Source organism: Staurois parvus, unplaced genomic scaffold, assembly GCF_062004578.1.
Source record: "Staurois parvus isolate SC_StPar_1 unplaced genomic scaffold, SC_StPar_1.0 ptg000222l, whole genome shotgun sequence".
Lineage (NCBI taxonomy): Eukaryota > Metazoa > Chordata > Amphibia > Anura > Ranidae > Staurois > Staurois parvus.
The window spans coordinates 788,530-809,542 of NW_028318018.1; the positions used below are offsets into that span (position 1 = coordinate 788,530).

At 45.9% G+C, this 21,013-nt stretch overlaps 1 protein-coding gene across 1 annotated transcript in view; it reads right to left on the minus strand.

The window, feature by feature from the left end:
- Positions 1-16,974, minus strand: part of LOC149460670 (uncharacterized) — a 62,532-nt gene extending 45,558 nt beyond the window's left edge. Inside the window, exon 1 of the mRNA XM_089679355.1 lies at positions 15,544-16,974. Coding sequence (XP_089535481.1) covers positions 15,544-16,964 — 1,421 coding nt within the window. The 5' untranslated portion in view covers positions 16,965-16,974. The remainder of the gene's footprint in view (positions 1-15,543) is intronic.
- Positions 16,975-21,013: the final 4,039 nt, after the last annotated feature.

Below are 21,013 nucleotides of genomic sequence, written 5' to 3' on the forward strand. Positions count from 1 at the left end.
TGCCTCTGCTCAACGTAGACACCTGTCAGAGCCTAGACTTGAACCCAGGACCTCTACTGTGTCTGGCAGTAACTCTTCTCACTGAGTTACCTGATATAATGGACGGCACTTTGCTTAATCCATTGCTTTGCTTTCTGCTGAGCCTTGAACTCTTTGCTCCTCCCATGAACTTCCTGATTTAAGCCATGTCTTTGCACTTCCTGGTTGGCAGATTATTGTGTCTTCTCCATCCAATATCTTGCCCTTGTCTCTCCTGCTACCTTCTGTACCTTCACTACTGACCTGGAACCACTTGTTACTGACCCTTGGCTTGTTTATTGACTACTACTACTGTGACCTGGTACTAACACGCAGCAAAACCCATACCCACCATCAGGAGCTCTGGTGATACTGGTTAGTGCTTAGACCCCGCACCTCAGGTGAGCCTACGTCATCTGTCATGGTGACCTGCCTGTATACCTATCCTGTTGGTTGGTCTTCTGCTATAACTACTGGTCTCTGAGCCTGAGCTCTGACCAGCACAGAAAAATCTGACCCAAACATGGAGGCCGCTATAGCCTACCAAGAAAAATGTTCCGAACTGGAAAGTGTAGTAAACAGGAGAAAATCCATGACTGTAAAGACGATTTCTGGGCTTATGTTCCCGTGATGTTGCTAACACAGGCATGCCTCTGTCATGATGAGTGATAGAGGGAGTGGGGACCCTCGTCCTATAATCCCCTCATCACTGTCCCTCCTATAAAAGACAGTTCTGGTTGTTTCCTCACTCTCTGACTAAGGTCCATGAATAAAGAAATGACCTGGTAGGAGATCAGAGGAGCCATTTCCTTGTTCCCTTGAGGGTGGAATTGTAAGCTCCTCAGAGACCAAGCTGCCTGATGTGGGCGGAGTCCTGGTTTGGGGGAACCAATCGGCTCCTGTCTAGTAATCCTCTTTGTCTTTGTATTTTAGTCCATGGCTGGGAGATGAGGAAAACCTCCGAGGATTGTCTCACTTTGTCTCCAGACTGGAAAGTAGAAGATGAGGACATCACACAGTATAGTCCAGGAGAAAACCCGGCTCCCTCCAATGTCCATCTGGCACCACCCAGTGTAGATGGACCATCGGATTCCTCGTATCCTGAGGAACCTCAGACTGTGCGGGACCGGGCCGGCCTTCCAACAGGGAAGAGGTTCTCCTGTACTGAGTGTGGGAAGGGTTTCTGTTCTAAATCCAAACTTAATGTGCATAAAAGATCTCACACGGGGGAGAAGCCGTATTCCTGTCCTGAGTGCGGGAAATGTTTTTCAAGGAAGTTCCATCTTTATAGACATCAGAGATCTCACACAGGGGAGAAGCCGTATTCCTGTCCTGAGTGTGGGAAATGTTTTTCAAGGAAGTCCCTTCTTTACACACATCAGAGATCTCACACGGGAGAGAAGCCATATTCCTGTCCTGAGTGCGGGAAATGTTTTTCACAAAAGTCCAGTTTTTACACACATCAGAGAACTCACACAGGGAAGAAGCCGTATTCCTGTCCTGAGTGCGGGAAATGTTTTTCAAGGAAGACCCATCTTTACACACATCAGAGATCTCACACGGGAGAGAAGCTGCATTCCTGTCCTGAGTGTGGGAAAAGTTTTTCACAGAAGTCCAGTCTTTACACACATCAGAGATCTCACACGGGAGATAAGCAGTATTCCTGTCCTGAGTGTGGGAAAAGTTTTTCACAGAAGTCCAGTCTTTGCACACATCAGAGATCTCACACGGGGGAGAAGCCACATTCCTGTCCTGAGTGTGGCAAATGTTTTTCAGAGAAGTCCAGTCTTTACACACATCAAAGATCTCACACTGAGGAGAAGCCGTATTCCTGTCCTGAGTGTGGAAAGTGTTTTTCAGATAAGTCCAGTCTTTACACACATCAGAGATCTCACACGGGGGAGAGGCCATATTCCTGTCCTGAGTGTGGAAAATGTTTTTCACATAAGTCCAATCTTTACAGACATCAGAGATCTCACACAGGAGAGAAGCCGTATTCTTGTCCTGAGTGCGGGAAATGTTTTTCAGTGAAGTCCCATCTTTACGCACATCAGAGATCTCACACAGGGGAGAAGCCTTATTCCTGTCCTGAGTGCGGGAAATGTTTTTTACATAAGTCCAGTCTTCATAAACATCAGAGGTCTCACACAGGAGAGAAGCCACTTTCCTGTCCTGAGTGAGGGAAATGTTCCTCACTGAAGTCCTGTCTTCCTGTACATCAGGGGTCCCACACAACCCTGGAGGTGTATTAGTGCCTTGAGTGCGGGAAATGTCTTCTAGATGAATGTTGCTGGACATCCCAGCTCTCATGTGGGGAAGAAGCACACCCTGATATACACCTCAGATATACTCCATGGCTGATCTCCATCATGGAAGAAACAGTTCATAAGGAGATCAGAGGTCCCCAAAGACATGGATGAAGTGTGGGACCGGGTTGGCCATTGATGGCAGGAGAAGAATAAAAATGGAGTCCTGTCCTGTGATTGGCTGAGTACATTTTGTGGTGGGAGATTTCACAAACACTTAGAGGTCTGTTTTAAAAAATAAATATTTCTACCTCCTGTATACCGGACACTTCCACCCCCCTTCCTGCCCAGGCCGACTGGTAACTATCAGCACTCTCACACTTTGAGTGACAATTACACAGTCATGCAACATTGTACCCAAATTATATTTTTGTAATTTTTTCACACAAATAGATATTTATTTTGGTGGTATTAAACACCACTTTTTGCCATTTCTGCTTTTTTCTTGTTTTTACAAATAAATGGTCTTTCCTTATAAATGTAGACAAAGGTGTATTCTGCGCCATTTCTTGGGTACAATAACCCCAATCAGTGTCTATGATTCAGTGTGTAGGAGAGTTATAGAGTCTACAAACTATGGGATAGATGTCTGAAAATCCATCATGTCTGATGACGGCAGATCTCATTTCTGAGGATCAAAAACACCAGAACGGTACAAATTGTCAGAACTTTATCTGTGAGGAAATAATCCGTATACAATTCATGGAAACAGGCGGGATCTGGAATGAAGGAGATTCCCTACTAATTCTCACAAAGTAACCGACATCCCAGTTCTGTATTTGTGATAATTGGAAGACAAAATAAAACACAATAATGTGCAAAAATATATATTTATTAATAATATAAATCAGTACAAAATGGGGATGAAATATAATAGGTGATGATAAATAATAAACAATACAAGATAACAGTACAATGATCTAATCCACAATAATGGGGAGAAATACAAGCCAGCAATTACTTCCAAATATTAATGAATTACATCCAACTGTCTGGAAATGTCGTGTAAGAAATCAGTAACTCAGCAACATGTGACAACAGATATACAAATCCCCCCCGTGATCTCTCTACAACCAGATATTCAACGCTCAACGTGTACCTTGCCATGACTTGATCTGGAATCCCATACACAGGCCAATCCAATCCGCTTACAATCTGAGATGAAGATGTAATGTTACATGAAGTAGTCTACCTTGTCATATATATACTGTATACATCCGGATAAACCATTTTGAGTCTAGACCTACTAGCCAGGCACAATCCTTACTCTCCACCAGTTGCCCCACCCAACCTTGCCCAGGTCCACCTCCAACCCCAGCCCATCCCCCAATGCTGTCCCTAGCCCTGCCCCCAACCACACCCCTTTAACGCTTATGAAATTACATTTTTCTTTAGAATAAAGAGTCCAAAATATAAAAAAACTGCAATTATAACATAGCTTTATGTCAATTTAAACATCACAGCAATAGCAATAGAGTGCAATCAAAATATCAAGTTTTACAGCTTTAAACCTGTGGTGAACATTTTGTATTTTTTTGTTTATCTCCGGCATCTTTAGTAACTACAGTAAAGTCTCTTTTAAAGGATGTAAGTTTAGTTTACAGAAGTATAGCATAAGAAAAAGTGCTTATTTTGATGCCAAAAATATGGAATAATAATTACTGTAAACATGTTGTATTTCTTATCTCCAGCAGAGACCTTAGAGAAGTGCGGCATTAAGAAAAAAGAAAAAAGTGCCTCTTTTGATGGACAAAAAACATAAATAACAATAGTAAACATTTTGCATTTTTTATCTCCAGCATCTTATTAAAAGAGAGCTTAGAGAAGTAGTGCATTAAGAATAAACAAAGAAGTGCTTATTTAGATGCCAAAAAACATGGCATAACAATAGTAACCATTGTAACATAGAGCAGCCATGGTTTGTGTTGTACAGCAGGACCAAGACTTGTGTAATACCCTTTTTATGATGCAAAATACCACTTTAATGGCTGTGTGCGGATTGCAATCTATTTCATGAAGAAAAAACACACCAAAAAATGATTTTTTGGGGATGCCAAAAAGCAGTAGGAAGCCAGTTTCACATCAAGATTTTCTATGGTTTTCGTTGTACAGCAGGACCAAGACTTGTGTAATACCCTTTTTCTGATGCAAAATACCACTTCAATGGCTGTGTGCGGATTGCATTCTATTCAATTAAGAAAAAAAAACACCAAAAAATGATTTTTTTGGGATGCCAAAAAGCAGTAGGAAGCCAGTTTCACATCAAGATTTGCTATGGTTTTCGTTGTACAGCAGGACCAAGACTTGTGTAATACTCTTTTTCTGATGCAAAATACCACTTCAATGGCTGTGTGTGAATTGCATTCTATTCAATTAAGAAAATAAAACACCAAAAAATGATGCCAAAAAGCAGTAGGAAGCCAGTTTCACATCAAGATTTGCTATGGTTTTCATTGTACAGCAGGACCAAGACTTGTGTAACGTCCCCTTTCTGATACAAAATACCACTCCAATGGCTGTGTGTGGATTGTAATCTTTTAGTGGTGGTCCATTAACAGCAATCATCAGAAGATCATCCAAAGTCTCCCGTGTCAGTGATGAACGATAGACCGTCTTTATTCTGATTTGGTAACTATAGCCACGTTCACATGAGGCGGTTGTTGGGGGAAGTACGGCACAGAAATTGACCAGAGGGAGTATGTTGCTGAATCTTTCTTTCTGCTGATTCAGTCTTTTCAGAGTCTCATTAAAAGAGTCCATTTTGAATGGAGAGTTTGAGGTCAGCCCACTCTGCTTCTAACAGCTCAATTTTGTCTTCAAACTGATTATCAAAAACATGTTTTGCAATTCTGTGCAACTCAGTCCATCCAAAGTTGGGGATGTGAGCTTTGTCTGGCCAAGACACGCTGTTCAATATATGGACAGATTGTACAATATCTGAGGAGAACGAGGAAAGCCTCAAAATGAAATCTCTTTCTGCTTTGGCCAATACAGATTGGTGTATAGACTGAAATTCTGTCACCAGCTTGAAGGTTGGTCAGCTGCATCCCATGTCGTTTTCCATCTTCTGTAAACTTACTAAGAAATTCAAGTTCGTTTTTTTCTTTCCCATCAGAAAGATCCTGAAGAGTTTTAGCTGCTTGTTCTAGTTTGTTTTTTACCTGACAGATCATAAGTTCCTTGTTCTGAAGACCCTCTGACAAAGGGTTCAGCTTGCTAGAAAATCGAATAGGAAATGTAAAAGTTTCACAAACGTCATCTGTTTCAGGTCTTTCAGGAAGCCTTTAACTTTAGCAGATCACATGATCCCTCAGATGATATCTGCTCAGAATGGCTCCCTACTGTCTTCCAGTGTTGCAGAAAAGCACACAAGGCCTCAACTTTGCTGCATAACCAGAGCACTGTGTGTACATCTTTCATTTTCAAGATTTCCTCAAAGTGTCTGCGAGATCTTTACTGGTTGGCAACCCTTCTTGATCCACGTTACAAGGGTCAAGGTGCAGAGCTCATCCAGTCTTCCCAGAGGGAGCAGAGGATGAAACATCCTGAGGATGCCTTGAAATTGTGTAACACCTTTCCAGACACTGGGAGGTCACCATTTCCTGGACAACGTGTTTCTGAGGCTTCATTCTGTTAAAGGAAGAGCGGTGGAGAAGGCGGCCAGCTGACCGATTAAACAGTTCTTTAGTCCTCAGCACCCAGGACTGTTAGGTTTAAGCACCCAACGGCAGGGTCTGCATCATATGGTGCAGGATTATCTAGGGGCAAGAGCAGACTTGGAGACCTTTCCAACTGATCATCCACTGGGTTACTGGGTCTTGAGGATGGATCACTGGCCAGAACTTGCTCAATATGCCATCAAGCTACTGGCCTGTCCTGCACCCAGCGTGCTTTCCGAACGGACATTCAGTGCTGCTGGAGGTTTTGTGATGGATAAAAGAGTGCGTCTGTCCACAGACTCCGCTGACCAGCTGACATTTATCAACATGAATCAATCCTGGATAATTTTTCTATAATTTTTAACAGTTCTCAACTGCAGGGCCCATGACTGCACCCAGCAATAGTAACTGTGAGGGGACACAGTGTTCAGGCACCATCAACACTGAAGGCCACATTGTTCTACACCTATATGAGAGGTGCATTACATATAATTAGAATTTTTAGAGCCGGGTCCAATCCTGCACTTGTCAAGAATAACTCTGAAGGGTTACAGTGTCAGTCCTGCTGCAGCAGGTTCTATACATTGTACAGATGTGCAACTTTGCAGGTAGTTTAAGGGACCCCCAGGCATGATATTTAAATGAATATTTTTTTTTTTTTACTTTAAGCCAGTGCTTCTCAAATAGTGGGGCGCGCCCCCCAGGGGGGGCGCGAGGCTCCATCAAGGGGGGTGCGTACAGGGGTGGGCAGAGGGCTGCTGTCTCTTACCTGGCTCCCACGATGATCCATCCAGGAAGCGCTGCTCCTTCCGTCACTCCGGCCACTCCCTCACTCCTGCCGCTCGGCTCTGCCTCCTCACCGGTGATTGGCCGCCAGAACTGTAGCTCAGGAAAGGTACACAGGCGGCCAATCACGGGCGAGGAGGCGGAGCTGAGTGGACCCGCGAAAATCGAGTGAGGGAAAAGCCGGTAAGTGTGCAGTGCAGAGGTGCTGCTGCAACCACATATGCTGGCTGCAGCAGCACCATACTGCAACAGGGGTCAGCAAGTGTCATTGGTGTCAGTGGGAGGAATAGTGCCGCATCATTGGTGTCACTGATACTAATGATGGGGCATTATTCCTCCCACTGACACCAACGATGGGGCACTATTCCTCCCACTGACACCAACGATGGGGCACTATTCCTCCCACTGACACCAATGATGGGGCACTATTCCTCCCACTGACACCAACGATGGGGCACTATTCCTCCCACTGACACCAATGATGGGGCACTATTCCTCCCACTGATACTAATGATGGGGCATTATTCCTCCCACTGACACCAATGATGGGGCACTATTCCTCCCACTGACACCAATGATGGGGCACTATTCCTCCCACTGACACCAATGATGGGGCACTATTCCACTGACACCAATGATGGGGCACTATTCCTCCCACTGACACCAATGATGGGGCACTATTCCTCCCACTGACACCAATGATGGGGCACTATTCCTCCCACTGATACCAATGATGGGGCACTATTCCTCCCACTGACACCAATGATGGGGCACTATTCCTCCCACTGACACCAATGATGGGGCATTATTCCTCCCACTGACACCAATGATGGGGCACTATTCCTCCCACTGATACTAATGATGGGGCACTATTCCTCCCACTGACACCAATGATGGGGCACTATTCCTCCCACTGACACCAATGATGGGGCACTATTCCTCCCACTGACACCAATGATGGGGCACTATTCCTACTTATAACAATTTTATAGACAAATGATACTATTTACAGTCGCGGGGGGGGCGCAAAATGTTTTCTTCTTCCTAGGGGGGGCATGACAGAAAATAATTGAGAAGCACTGCTTTAAGCAATGAAAAATAACTGCCCCTTTAAAAACTGTACTATTAGAATTTATTTTCCACTGATTCTTGTCCATCAGGGCAGTACCCGAGTCCCCATACCACTTTTATTGCTGACACCTAGCATATAATCCTTCTAAATGGGCACTTTTGAATTTTCAAGTTTGAGTCCCATAGGTTCGATGTTGGCGGCAAACGTTTGGTCTGTTCGAATGTTCTACCATGAACTGAACCGGGGGGTGTTCAGCCCATCACTAGTGATAAACTAGAAGTGCAGAGAGAGAGCACACAGAGCAGATCACACAAAACCCAACATATGGGGGTATATTGGGGAATGTGAGGCACAGTATGGATAACAAGACACAGCACAACAAAATAGTCCACCAGGTAGCAATGTAATACCACATAGATAGTCCATGTAGGATGGCCAAGCAAAATGGAGAACCAGTACACCAGGCCACCAGACGGTATGGCAAGGGGAATGTACCCAGCCCACCGGGTGAATACAGCGTAGCAGTGGTTAAGTCCAGCACACTAGGCAGGGATCTAGGCGGACCAGGGTAGGATGTAGCAAGGGTCAAATCCAGCTGATACAGCAGGGATCCGGGCAGACAAGTGGTTGAGTCCAGCACAGGGCAGGGATCTGAGCAGACATGTGGTTGAGTCCAGCACAGGGCAGGGATCTGGGCAGACAAGTGGTTGAGTCCAGCACATGGCAGGGATCTGGGCAGACAAGTGGTTGAGTCCAGCACAGGGCAGGGATCTGGGCAGACATGTGGTTGAGTCCAGCACAGGGCAGGGATCTGGGCAGACAAGTGGTTGAGTCCAGCACAGGGCAGGGATCTGGGCAGACAAGTGGTTGAGTCCAGCACAGGGCAGGGATCTGGGCAGACATGTGGTTGAGTCCAGCACAGGGCAGGGATCTGGGCAGACAAGTGGTTTAGTCCAGCACAGGGCAGGGATCTGGGCAGACAAGTGGTTGAGTCCAGCACAGGGCAGGGATCTGGGCAGACAAGTGGTTGAGTCCAGCACAGGGCAGGGATCTGGGCAGACATGTGGTTGAGTCCAGCACAGGGCAGGGATCTGGGCAGACAAGTGGTTGAGTCCAGCACAGGGCAGGGATCTGGACAGACATGTGGTTGAGTCCAGCACAGGGCAGGGATCTGGGCAGACAAGTGGTTGAGTCCAGCACAGGGCATGGATCTGGACAGACAAGTGGTTTAGTCCAGCACAGGGCAGGGATCTGGGCAGACAAGTGGTTGAGTCCAGCACAGGGCAGGGATCTGGGCAGACATGTGGTTGAGTCCAGCACAGGGCAGGGATCTGGGCAGGCAAGTTGTTGAGTCCAGCACAGGGCAGGGATCTGGGCAGACAAGTGGTTTAGTCCAGCACAGGGCAGGGATCTGGGCAGACAAGTGGTTTAGTCCAGCACAGGGCTGGGATCTGGGCAGACATGTGGTTGAGTCCAGCACAGGACAGGGATCTGGACAGACAAGGGGCTAAGTCAGCACAGTATAGGGAACTGGACAGAAAAGTGGGGTGATTCAAGCACAGGGCAGAGACCAGGGCAGCATGGTATGGCACATCAAGGGTATAGACTGGCAAACTGCAGCAATCGGATCCAGCAGCCACTTAGTCCAGAGTCCAGGCACTATGAGGGATGAGCAGCAATAGACACAACATAGGTTCAGGGACTCACCAGTCAACAGAAGTCCAGGCAGCTTGGCAGGGAACAGGAGGTCTGGTGGGCAGAGGTTCTTCATATGCACATCATGGGTCCTCAGAAGGCTGTGTGTCCTGCCCCAGCATCTGGGCCACACAGACAGACGCTGCCAGAAGATCAGAGAGTAGAGCAGAGTCCCAGTGTCCAGGAAGCTATCTGTCTCAGCAATTCTGTGCACCAGGTAACCTCTTTCTAGGAAGACATGCAGCCCTCAGTCCGGTGTGTCCATCACAGAAGTAATCTCAGAAACGTCTGACCCTTTCTGCCAGCATAGAGTTATTATATTGTCCTTTGAGTTCAGCCAAACCTTAAGCATCCAAACCTGCTGCTGGCCCATCTGGCTTTATCCAGCTACAGGACACAATGCTGTCTGTGCTTCAACAAACAACACACAAAAAAATATATATTTCTTCCCTCCGCTACAACCCCTGCCCCTTCCAAACATGTACCAGCAAGAGGCCTCAACATGCCTCTGCAAGGTACATGTCCCAGTTCAGCAGCAAAACTACAAAAGTATCCATGGGATGGCTTTTCATCTGAGGGCCACATGGTTATTAAAGCTCTTTCGAGCAGGACATCACTTTGGGGTATGGAAGCGGTTGGCTTAGGGACACACTTGAAGTGCTGGGAGGATAATTTGATCCACTAACATTATCTCTACAGAGAGACTCTGGCTGCGGACAAACCGGTCACTGCCAGGCCAGCTGCCCTGTTAGAAAAAGACTCTCAGGTCCACCTCTCCCAAGCTGGTGCACTATGTGGATATGTACCAAGCTTCTGAAGAAATTCCACTCCAACCCCAGCCCTCTGGTCACCCTTGGACCACCCATGCTACAGATGTGGATAACCCAGGCATCTCCAGGCTAGATGCCCAAGGAACTTCACCCTCCCCAGAATCAAAACACCTGCCCTGATCCCAGTGTATTTCTGGTGCCAGAAGGAAAGAGCCTTTCACCATCTTAAAGTGAATTGATGCTTCCAACAACAACTGGTGCCCTTCTAGTTTATGGAGTCCAGCCACTTACCCCAAGATAAGGCAGCAGCAGTTACAGGAGCTCTGCATAGATGTACAAAAAGTCATTGGTTTCTGTGATACAGGTGCTTTCCTGACCATCATTGATCCCTGTGAGGTGAATTCTACAGGGAATTTCTTCTGTTGGGGTAATGGCAGGACTTTCTTTTGACATTCTCCAAGGGAATGACCTGTGAGAATTTAATAGTCTGTTTCTAAGGAGTGTGACCCAGAGCGCTAGGAGTAGAACACAAGTCTGGGACAGGCGTGATGCAAGATGCAAATTCATCACGGATCTACCCTATTAACTATGTAAAGGCTCAGGTCAATCCCACCAACACCCCAAGGTTTAGGGGAGGACCTCTTGGTTTGGAAAACAGGTGGAGACATTTATGGAAGAGCACCCCAGACTTGATGCTGTAGATGGAGACAGCGAGGTCACATGCAGGCTAATTGTCCCAAGAGTTGTAGGTAGAGGTCCAACTTTACAGTCACGGCTGGAAAACATCTCACAGCCGTCCTTCCGGGATGTCCGGAGTGCACTCCACTAGGTAAATGATAAGCTGACTTTGGCGTGCATGTGCGATAGCCCATCGGAGGCCCATCTCCATGACTACTCCAGCATGCTGTCGCCTCACTGCGGATGTGCGATAGCCCGTCGGAGGCCCATCTCCATGACTACTCCAGCATGCCGTCGCCTCACTGCGCATGTGCGATAGCCCATCGGAGGCCCATCTCCATGACTACTCCAGCATGCCGTCGCCTCACTGCGCATGTGCGATAGCCCGTCGGAGGCCCATCGCCATGACTACTCCAGCCTGCCATCGGCTCACTGCGCATGTGCGATAGCCCGTCGGAGGCCCATCTCCATGACTACTCCAGCCTGCCGCCGCCTCACTGCGCATGTGCGATAGCCCGTCGGAGGCCCATCTCCATGACTACTCCAGCATGCCACCGCCTCATTGCACATGCGCCCCCACAGCCACGCACCTTTTGGCGTGCATTCCAATTCACCTCCAGAAGCCATATTTGGCAATGGCAGCACTTGATCTCCCTCTGCTGCCAGTATAGTAACACTACTCATGAATACTCCATACATCTAAAGACAAAGATCTGCCCAATGACCCCACTGACAGCCCACACAAAGCAAGGACATTCTGGCTGCCATTGAAATGTATGTGTATACCTACTTTGTGTTCACATCTATCTCCATGGAAAGAAGCCAACAATTGAGGACCAGCAGGCTTTATCCAAAGGAATTATGTATTCAGTTCATTCATTTTTACTTTTTATACATTGTGCTGATCCAACAATATTATCCCCATGAACCCCAATGCAGCATTCCCAATATGTCATTATTTATTATATGGGGATATATATATATACACAGACTATATGACCTCCTCATGTATATATTACACTGCCCTGCGTTTCTTACAGCTTTAATGCCGGTGAATGTTTCTAATGTCTCTTACTATACCTCTTGATGTGTAATGTATTGTTACTTGTGTGAGCATGTTGTGATGTCACCTTTGTCCCGCCTCCTTTCCCGGGACTGCCCAACCCAAGTGGGAGGGTCCAACCTCTGTCCCAGGGTATATATTGAAGAGGGCTGTCATTGCCAAGTCAGCTCTGATGAAGAAGGGACTCGAAACGCGTCAGCCTGACTCTGAGAAACTTCCCTCGTGTTTAGACTCGCGCTGGTCTCTGATTGGTCAAGTCTCATCAAGGACTTTACACGCTTGTTATACTTCTCTGTTTGTGAGGATATTTTCACATCCAATAAAATCACATTTTACTGAGGTAATGCACAAGGTTGGTGTGCTTTTTGTTTCGCTTTTCAGTATTGGTGGGGCTTCCCCAGCCTTGTTTAGAGCCGCACAACCTTTGATGCCTTGGTGGGGAAGTTCTTCAAGTTCCGGGTCCATCTATCCACCCTTGTTCTGGGCCATAGAGGGCAGGAGGGGTTGTTTTGTGTTTACACCCGCAGTACCATTACTCCAGTCACTTTCCGGGTTGTTACCACCCCCCATTATTATCACTGTCCCAGCCCTTTCCATCTGTGGGAGGAGCTGAGTCTCCACCTCCTCATTAACACTGGGAGGCCTATAACAAACTCCAATGATGACCTTTGTAGTACCGCCCCCCATGTGCAGTTCCACCCGTAATCCTTCAGCCTCATCACACTCTCCATCAACTAGGTCCTCTTTCACACTCGCTCTGAGATCACTTCTCACATAGAGACAGACTCCACCCCCTTTCCTATTTCCCCCGTCTCTCCGAAAGAGAACCTAGCCAGGAATATGAATGGCCCAGTCATGTGAGGAATGAAGCCAAGATTCAGCAATACCAATTCAATCCTAGTTCTCTTCATGCACCAAACCTTCCAACTCACCTATTGTGCTGGGCACACTTCTGGCATTGGGGAACAAACACTTTCATTCTCTGACACCTTGTTCATTCACCGACACCTTGTTCATTCACTGACACCTTGTCCATTCACTTACACCTTGTACATTCACCGACACCTCCTTCATTCACTGACACCTTGTCCAGTCACTGACACCTCCTTCATTCACTGACGCCTTGTTCATTCACCGACGCCTTGTTCATTCACCGACACCTTGTCCATTCACTTACACCTTTGTACATTCACCGACACTTCACTCACTGACACCTTGTTCACACGGATTTTGAGCATTTTTTATTTTCATACAAATGGTACCAATTCCACTGGTTGTAACACCAACAAGTACTGACCTGTCTGATCTGTCTACCCCGTTAAAACTGAATTCTCCCTCCCCCCTCCATCCTAGTTTATATACTCCTCCAGCCTTCCCATAAACCCCTCCCCCAGCACAGCAGACCCCCTTCCATTTATATGCAGACCATCTCTAGCATATACAGTGAAGGAAATGTGTATTTGCTCCCAGGCTAATGTTGAATGTTCGCCCCTCACACAGAAATGATCGGTCTAACAATGGAATGTTCGCCCCTCACACAGAAATGATCGGTCTAACAATGGAATGTTCGCCCCTCACACAGAAATGATCGGTCTAACAATGGAATGTTCAGTGTAACACTGAGAGACAGAATACAACAACAAATTCAGCAGAAATGCGTCTAACAAATGATGACTGATCTGCCTGTTCATGAGGGAAAGAAGGATTTGATCCCCTTCACAAAACATGACTTAGTACTTGGTGGCCAATCCCTTGTTGGCAATCAGGTCATATGTTTCCGGGAGTTGGCCCCCAGGTTCGCACACATCTCAGGAGGGATTTTGGCCCACTCCTCTTGGCAGATCCTCTCCAAGTCATTAAGGTTTGGTGGCTGACATTTGGCAACTCAAAATTCCAGCTCCCTCCACAGATTTTCAATCGGATGAAGGTGTGGAGACTGGCTAGGCCACTCCAGGACCTTAATGTGCTTCTTCTTGAGCCGCTCCTTTGTTACCTTGGCCGTGTGTTTTGGGTCATTGTCATGCTGGAACACCCATCCACGACACATTTTCAATGCCTTGGCTGAGGGAAGAAGGTTCTCACCCAAGATTTGATGGTACATTGCCCCATCCATCGTCCCTTTGATGCGGTGCAGTTGTTCTGTCCCCTTAGCAGAAAAACACCCCCAAAGCAGAATGTTTTCACCACCATGTTTCACAGTTGGGATGGTGTTCTTGGGGTCATAGGCAGCATTCCTCCTCCTCCAAACACGGCGAGTTGAGTTGATGCCAAAGAGCTGGATTTTGGTCTCATCTGACCACAACACTTCCCACCAGTCCTCCTCTGCATCATTCAGATGTTCAGTGGCAGACTTCAGACTGGCCTGGACATGGGCTTTCTTGAGCAGAGGGACCTTGCGGGCACTGCAGGATTTCAGTCCTTGTCGGCGTAGTGTGTTACCAATTGTTTTCTTGGTGACTGTGGTCCCAGCTGCCTGGAGATCATTGACAAGATCCTCACGTGTAGTTCTGGGATGATTCCTCACTGTTCTCATGATCATTGACACTCCACGAGGTGAGATCTTGCATGGTGCACCAGACCTAGGGAGACTGACACTTGTTTTGTGTTTCTTCCATTTGTGAATGATTGCACCAACTGTTGTCACCTTCTCACCAAGCTGCTTGGCCATAGTTTGGTAGCCCAGTCCAGCCTTGTGTAGGTCTACCATCTTGTCCCTGACATCCCTGGACAGCTCTTTGGTCTTTGCCATGGTGGAGAGTTTGGAATCTGATGGTCTGATTGCTCCTGTGGACAGGTGTCTTTTATACAGGTAACACAATGAGATTAGCAGCACTCCCTTTAAGAGACTGCTTCTAATCTCAGCTTGTTACCTGTATGAAAGACACCTGGGAGCCAGAAATCCTGCTGAATGATAGGGGATCAAATCCTTCTTTCCCTCATGAACATGCAAATCAGTCATCATTTGTTAGACGCATTTCTGCTGAATTTGTTGTTGTATTCTGTCTCTCAGTGTTACACCGAACATTCCATTGTTAGACCGATCATTTCTGTGTGAGGGGCGAACATTCAACATCAGAGGGGAGCAAATACACATTTCCTTCACTGTAGGCTGCACCCCAATGAAAAGTCAGCCCAGTGCTCTAGGCCAGCACTCCATTGTTATTCTTCTCCTGATATCAATGACCAACCCGGTCCCACACTTCATCCATGTCTTTGGGGGCCTCTCATCTCCTTATGAACTGTTTCTTCCATGATGAAGATCAGCCATGGAGTATATCTGAGGTGTATATCAGGGTGTGCTTCTTCCCCACATGAGAGCTGGGATGTCCATCAACATTCATCTAGAAGACATTTCCTACACTAATACACCTCCAGGGTTGTGTGGGACCCCTGATGTACATGAAGACAGGACTTCAGTGAGGAACATTTCCCTCACTCAGGACAGGAAAGTGGCTTCTCCCGCATGTGAGATCTCTGATGTTGGTAAAGATTGGACTTCTGTGAAAAACATTTCCCGCATTCAGGACAGGAATACGGCTTCTCTCCCGTGTGAGATCTCTGATGTCTGTAAAGATTGGACGTCTGTGAAAAACATTTCCCGCATTCAGAACAGGAATACGGCTTCTCCCCTGTGTGAGATCTCTGATGTGTGTGAAGCAAGACCTTGCATAAAAAACATTTCTCGCACTCTGGACAGGAATACAGCTTCTCCCCCGTGTGAAATCTCTGATGTCTGTGAAGATCAGTCTTCTGTGAAAAACATTTCCCGCACTCAGGACAGGAATACGGCTTCTCCCTCATGTGTGATCTCTTGTGTCTATGAAGACTGGACGTATCTGAATAACATTTCGGGCACTCAGGACAGGAATACGGCTTCTCCCCCGTGTGAGTTCTCTGATGTATATGAAGATTGTACTTTTTTGAAAAACATTTCCCGCACTCAGGACAGAAAAATGGCTTCTCCCCCGTGTGTGATCGCTGATGTAAATGAAGTTTGGCTGTATCTGAAAAACATTTCCCGCACTCAGGACAGGAATTTGGCTTCTCCCCTGCGTGAGATTTCTGATGCATGTAAAGATTGCACTTCCTTGAAAAACATTTCCCACACTCAAAACATGAATACAGCTTCTCCCCCATGTGAAATCTCTGATGATTGTAAAGATAGGACTTCTGTGTAAAACATTTCCCACACTCAGGACAGGAATACGGCTTCTCCCCCGTGTGAGATCTCCGATGTTTATGAAGACTGGACTTGTCTGAAAAACATTTCCCACACTCAGGACAGGAATGTGGCTTCTCCCCCGTGTGAGATCTCCGATGTTTATGAAGACTGGACTTGTCTGAAAAACATTTCCCACACTCAGGACAGGAATGTGGCTTCTCACCTGTGTGAGATCTCTGATGTGTGTTAAGACTGGGCTTACTTGAATAACATTTCCCACACTCAGTACAGGAATACGGCTTCTCCCCCGTGTGAGATCTCTGATGTATGTGAAGACTGAACTTCCTTGAAAAACATTTCCCACACTCAGGACAGGAATACGGCTTCTCCCCCGTGTGAGATGTTTGATGTTTGGACAGACTGGACTTATCTAAAAAACATTTCCCGCACTCAGAACAGAAATATGGCTTCTCTCCCGTGTGAGATCTTTCATGCACATTAAGATGTGATTTATAATGGAAACCTTTCCCGCACTCAGTACAGGAGAACCTCTTCCCTGTTGGAAGGCCGGCCCGGTCCCGCACAGTCTGAGGTTCCTCAGGATACAAGGAATCCGATGGTCCATCTACACTGGGTGGTGCCGGATGGACATTGGAGGGAGCCGGGTTTTCTCCTGGACTATACTGTGTGATGTCCTCATCTTCTACTTTCCAGTCTGGAGACAAAGTGAGACAATCCTCAGAGGTTTTCCTCATCTCCAGGCCATGGACTAAAATACAAAGACAAAGAGGATTACTAGACAGGAGCTGATTGGTTCCCCCAAACCAGGACTCCGCCCACATCAGGCAGCTTGGTCTCTAAGGAGCTTACAATTCCACCCTCAAGGGAACTAGGAAATGGCTCCTCTGATCTCCTACCAGGTCATTTCTTTATTCATGGACCTTAGTCAGAGAGTGAGGAAACAACCAGAACTGTCTTTTATAGGAGGGACAGTGATGAGGGGATTATAGGACGAGGGTCCCCACCCCAACTATCACTCATCACCATCTTCCCAACACAAGAAGTACTGCACTTCCTTATTTAGTCCATGATTTAGTCATGAAGAACAGCGGGGCTGAGCCCCACCAGAGGTCAGAGAGTGAGGATGGGGGGAGAACAACCAAGATGAAGACTGGACTGATCCTGAAGACCACCATCATTGGGGTATTGACTCCTCCCTCATTATCACTTTCTGTTTAAGGGTCCAAAGTTGGAGGATGTTATCACATTATTATCACCATGTAAAAGTCTGTGCTCCAATCACATCATCTGATATATAATGTGCAGCTGGGAGGAAATGGGGGGAACAAGAGAATCCATATTATGTGTATATATAGCAGTGGGGGGAGGGGGGAGAGCAGAAGTCAGGAGTATGGAATGTACAATATAGAGTATATAGTGCAGGGGTCAGGAGTATGTAATGTACAACATAGAGTATATAGTGCAGGGGTCAGGAGTATGTAATGTACAACATGGAGTATATAGTGCAGGGGTCAGGAGTATGTAATGTACAACATAGAGTATATAGTGCAGGGGTCAGGAGTATGTAATGTACAACATAGAGTATATAGTGCAGGGGTCAGGAGTATGTAATGTACAATATAGAGTATATAGTGCAGGGGTCAGGAGTATGTAATGTACAACATGGAGTATATAGTGCAGGGGTCAGGAGTATGTAATGTACAACATAGAGTATATAGTGCAGGGGTCAGGAGTATGTAATGTACAACATAGAGTATATAGTGCAGGGGTCAGGAGTATGTAATGTACAACATGGAGTATATAGTGCAGGGGTCAGGAGTATGTAATGTACAACAGAGTATATAGTGCAGGGGTCAGGAGTATGTAAGGTACAACATAGAGTATATAGTGCAGGGGTCAGGAGTATGTAATGTACAACATAGAGTATATAGTACAGAGGTCAGGAGTATGTAATGTACAACAGAGTATATAGTGCACGGGTCAGGAGTATGTAATGTACAACAGAGTATATAGTGCAGGGGTCAGGAGTATGTAATGTACAACATAGAGTATATAGTGCAGGGGTCAGGACTATGGAATGTTCAACAAAGAGTATATAGTGCAGGGGTCAGGACTATGGAATGTTCAACATAGAGTATATAGTGCAGTGGTCAGGAGTATGTAATGTACAACATAGAGTATATAGTGCAGGGGTCAGGAGTATGTAATGTACAACATAGAGTATATAGTGCAGGGGTCAGGAGTATGTAATGTACAACACAGAGTATATAGTGCAGAGGTCAGGAGTATGGAATGTACAACATATAGTATATAGTGCAGGGGTCAGGAGTATGTAATGTACAACAGAGTATATAGTGCAGGGGTCAGGAGTATGTAATGTACAACAGAGTATATAGTGCAGGGGTCAGGAGGATGTAATGTACAACATAGAGTATATAGTGCAGGGGTCAGGACTATGGAATGTACAACATAGAGTATATAGTGCTGGGGTCAGGACTATGGAATGTACAACATAGAGTATATAATGCAGGGGTCAGGAACATGGAATGTACAACATATAGTATATAAGGCAGGGGTCAGGAGTATGTAATGTACAACATGGAGTATATAGTGCAGGGGTCAGGAGTATGTAATGTACAACATACAGTGGATATAAAACATCTGCACACTCCTGTGAAAATGTCGGGTTTCTGTGATGTAAAAAAAATTAGATAAAGATAAATAATTTCAGAACTTTTTCCACCTTTAATGTGACCTATAAACTGTACAACTCAGTTGAACAAACTGAAATCGTTTAGGGGGAATTAAGAATAAAAAATGAAATTAATCTGGTTGCATAAGTGAGCACACCCTTACACTAATCCTTTGTTGAAGCCCCTTTTGATGTGATTCCAGCACTCAGTCTATTTGGGGAGGAGTCTATCAGCACGGCACATCCTGACTTGGTAATATTTGCCCGCTCTTCCTTGCAGAAACACTCCAAATCTGTCAGATTGTGTGTCATCTCCTGCGCACAGCCCTCTTCAGATCACCCCACAGATTGTCCATCGGATTCAGGTCTGGGCTCTGGCTGAGACATTCCAAATCTTCCATCTTCTTCTGGTGAAGTCGTTCCTTTGTGGATTTGGATGGATGCTTTGGGTGGTTGTCATGCTGAAAGGTGAAGCTCCTCTTTGTTCAGCTTTCTAGCAGAAGCCGGAAGGTTTTGTGCCGATATTGACTGGTATTTGGACCTGTTCATAATTCCCTCTACCTTGACTAAGGCCCCATTTCCAGCTGTAGAAAAACAGCCCCAAAGCATGATGCTGCCACCACCATGCTTCACAGTGGGTATTCTGTTCTTCTGGTGGTGTGCAGTGTTGTTTTTGTGCCAAACATATCTTTTGGAATTATGGCCAAAAAGATCAACCTTGGTGTCATCAGACCAGAACACATCTCTCCACATGCTTCTGGGAGACTTCAGATGTGTTTTTCTAGAATGTAGCCGGGCTTGGATGGTTTTCTTCCTAAGAAAAGTCTTCCGTCTTCCACTCTACCCCATAGACCAGACATATGAAGAACACGGAGATTGTTGTCACATGGACCACACAGCCAGGACTTGCCACATATTCCTGCAGCTCCTTTCATGTTGCTGTAGGCCTCTTGGCCGCCTCCCAGACCTGTGTTCTTCTCATCTTTTCATCCATTTTGGAGGGACATCCAGTTCTTGGCGATGTCACTGTTGGTGATGTCACTGTTGGCGAGGTCACTGTTGGCGAGGTCACTGTTGCACCATATTCTCTCCACTTGATGATGACTGTCTTCACTGTGTTCCATGGTCTCCTAGATTGTAAGCTCCAAAGAGCAGGGCCCTTGAACTCCTCGTGTTCTGTTTTGTTACTGTCCTGTCTCATGTACCATCCCCCACTATAATGTACAGTGCGGAGCAAACCTTCTGCCGCTATATAAATACTGTATAATAATAATAATGGTACATCTAATGTCTTGGGAATTCTTTTGTTCCCTTCTCCTGACTGATACCTTTTAACAATGAGATCCCTGTGATGCTTTGGAAGCTCCCTGCATACCGTGGCTTTTGCTGAAGGATGCGACTAAGAAAATGTCAGGAAAGACCGACTAGAACAGCTGAACTTTATTTGTGTTTCATCAGAGGCACTTTAAATGATGGCGGGTGTGTACGGACTCCTATTTAACATGATTGTGAGTGTGATTGCTTCATTCTGAACACAGCTACATCCCCAGTAATAAGAGGGTGTGCACACTTATGCAACCACATTATTTTAGTATTTTTTGTTTTCTTCCCCCCTAAAAGATATCAGTTTGTTTTTCAATTCAGTTGTTTATAGCATGCATTAAAAGGTGGAAAAGTTCTGAAATTATTTATCCTTGTCTAATTTTTTACATCACAGAAACCTGACATTTTAACAGGGGTGTATATCCACTGTAGAGTATATAGTGCAGAGGTCAGGAGGATGTAATGTACAACATGGAGTATAGTGCAGGGGTCAGGAGTATGTAATGTACAACATAGAGTATATAGTGCACGGGTCAGGAGTATGTAATGTACAACAGAGTATATAGTGCAGGGGTCAGGAGTATGTAATGTACAACATAGAGTATATAGTGCAGGGGTCAGGACTATGGAATGTTCAACAAAGAGTATATAGTGCAGGGGTCAGGACTATGGAATGTTCAACATAGAGTATATAGTGCAGTGGTCAGGAGTATGTAATGTACAACATAGAGTATATAGTGCAGGGGTCAGGAGTATGTAATGTACAAC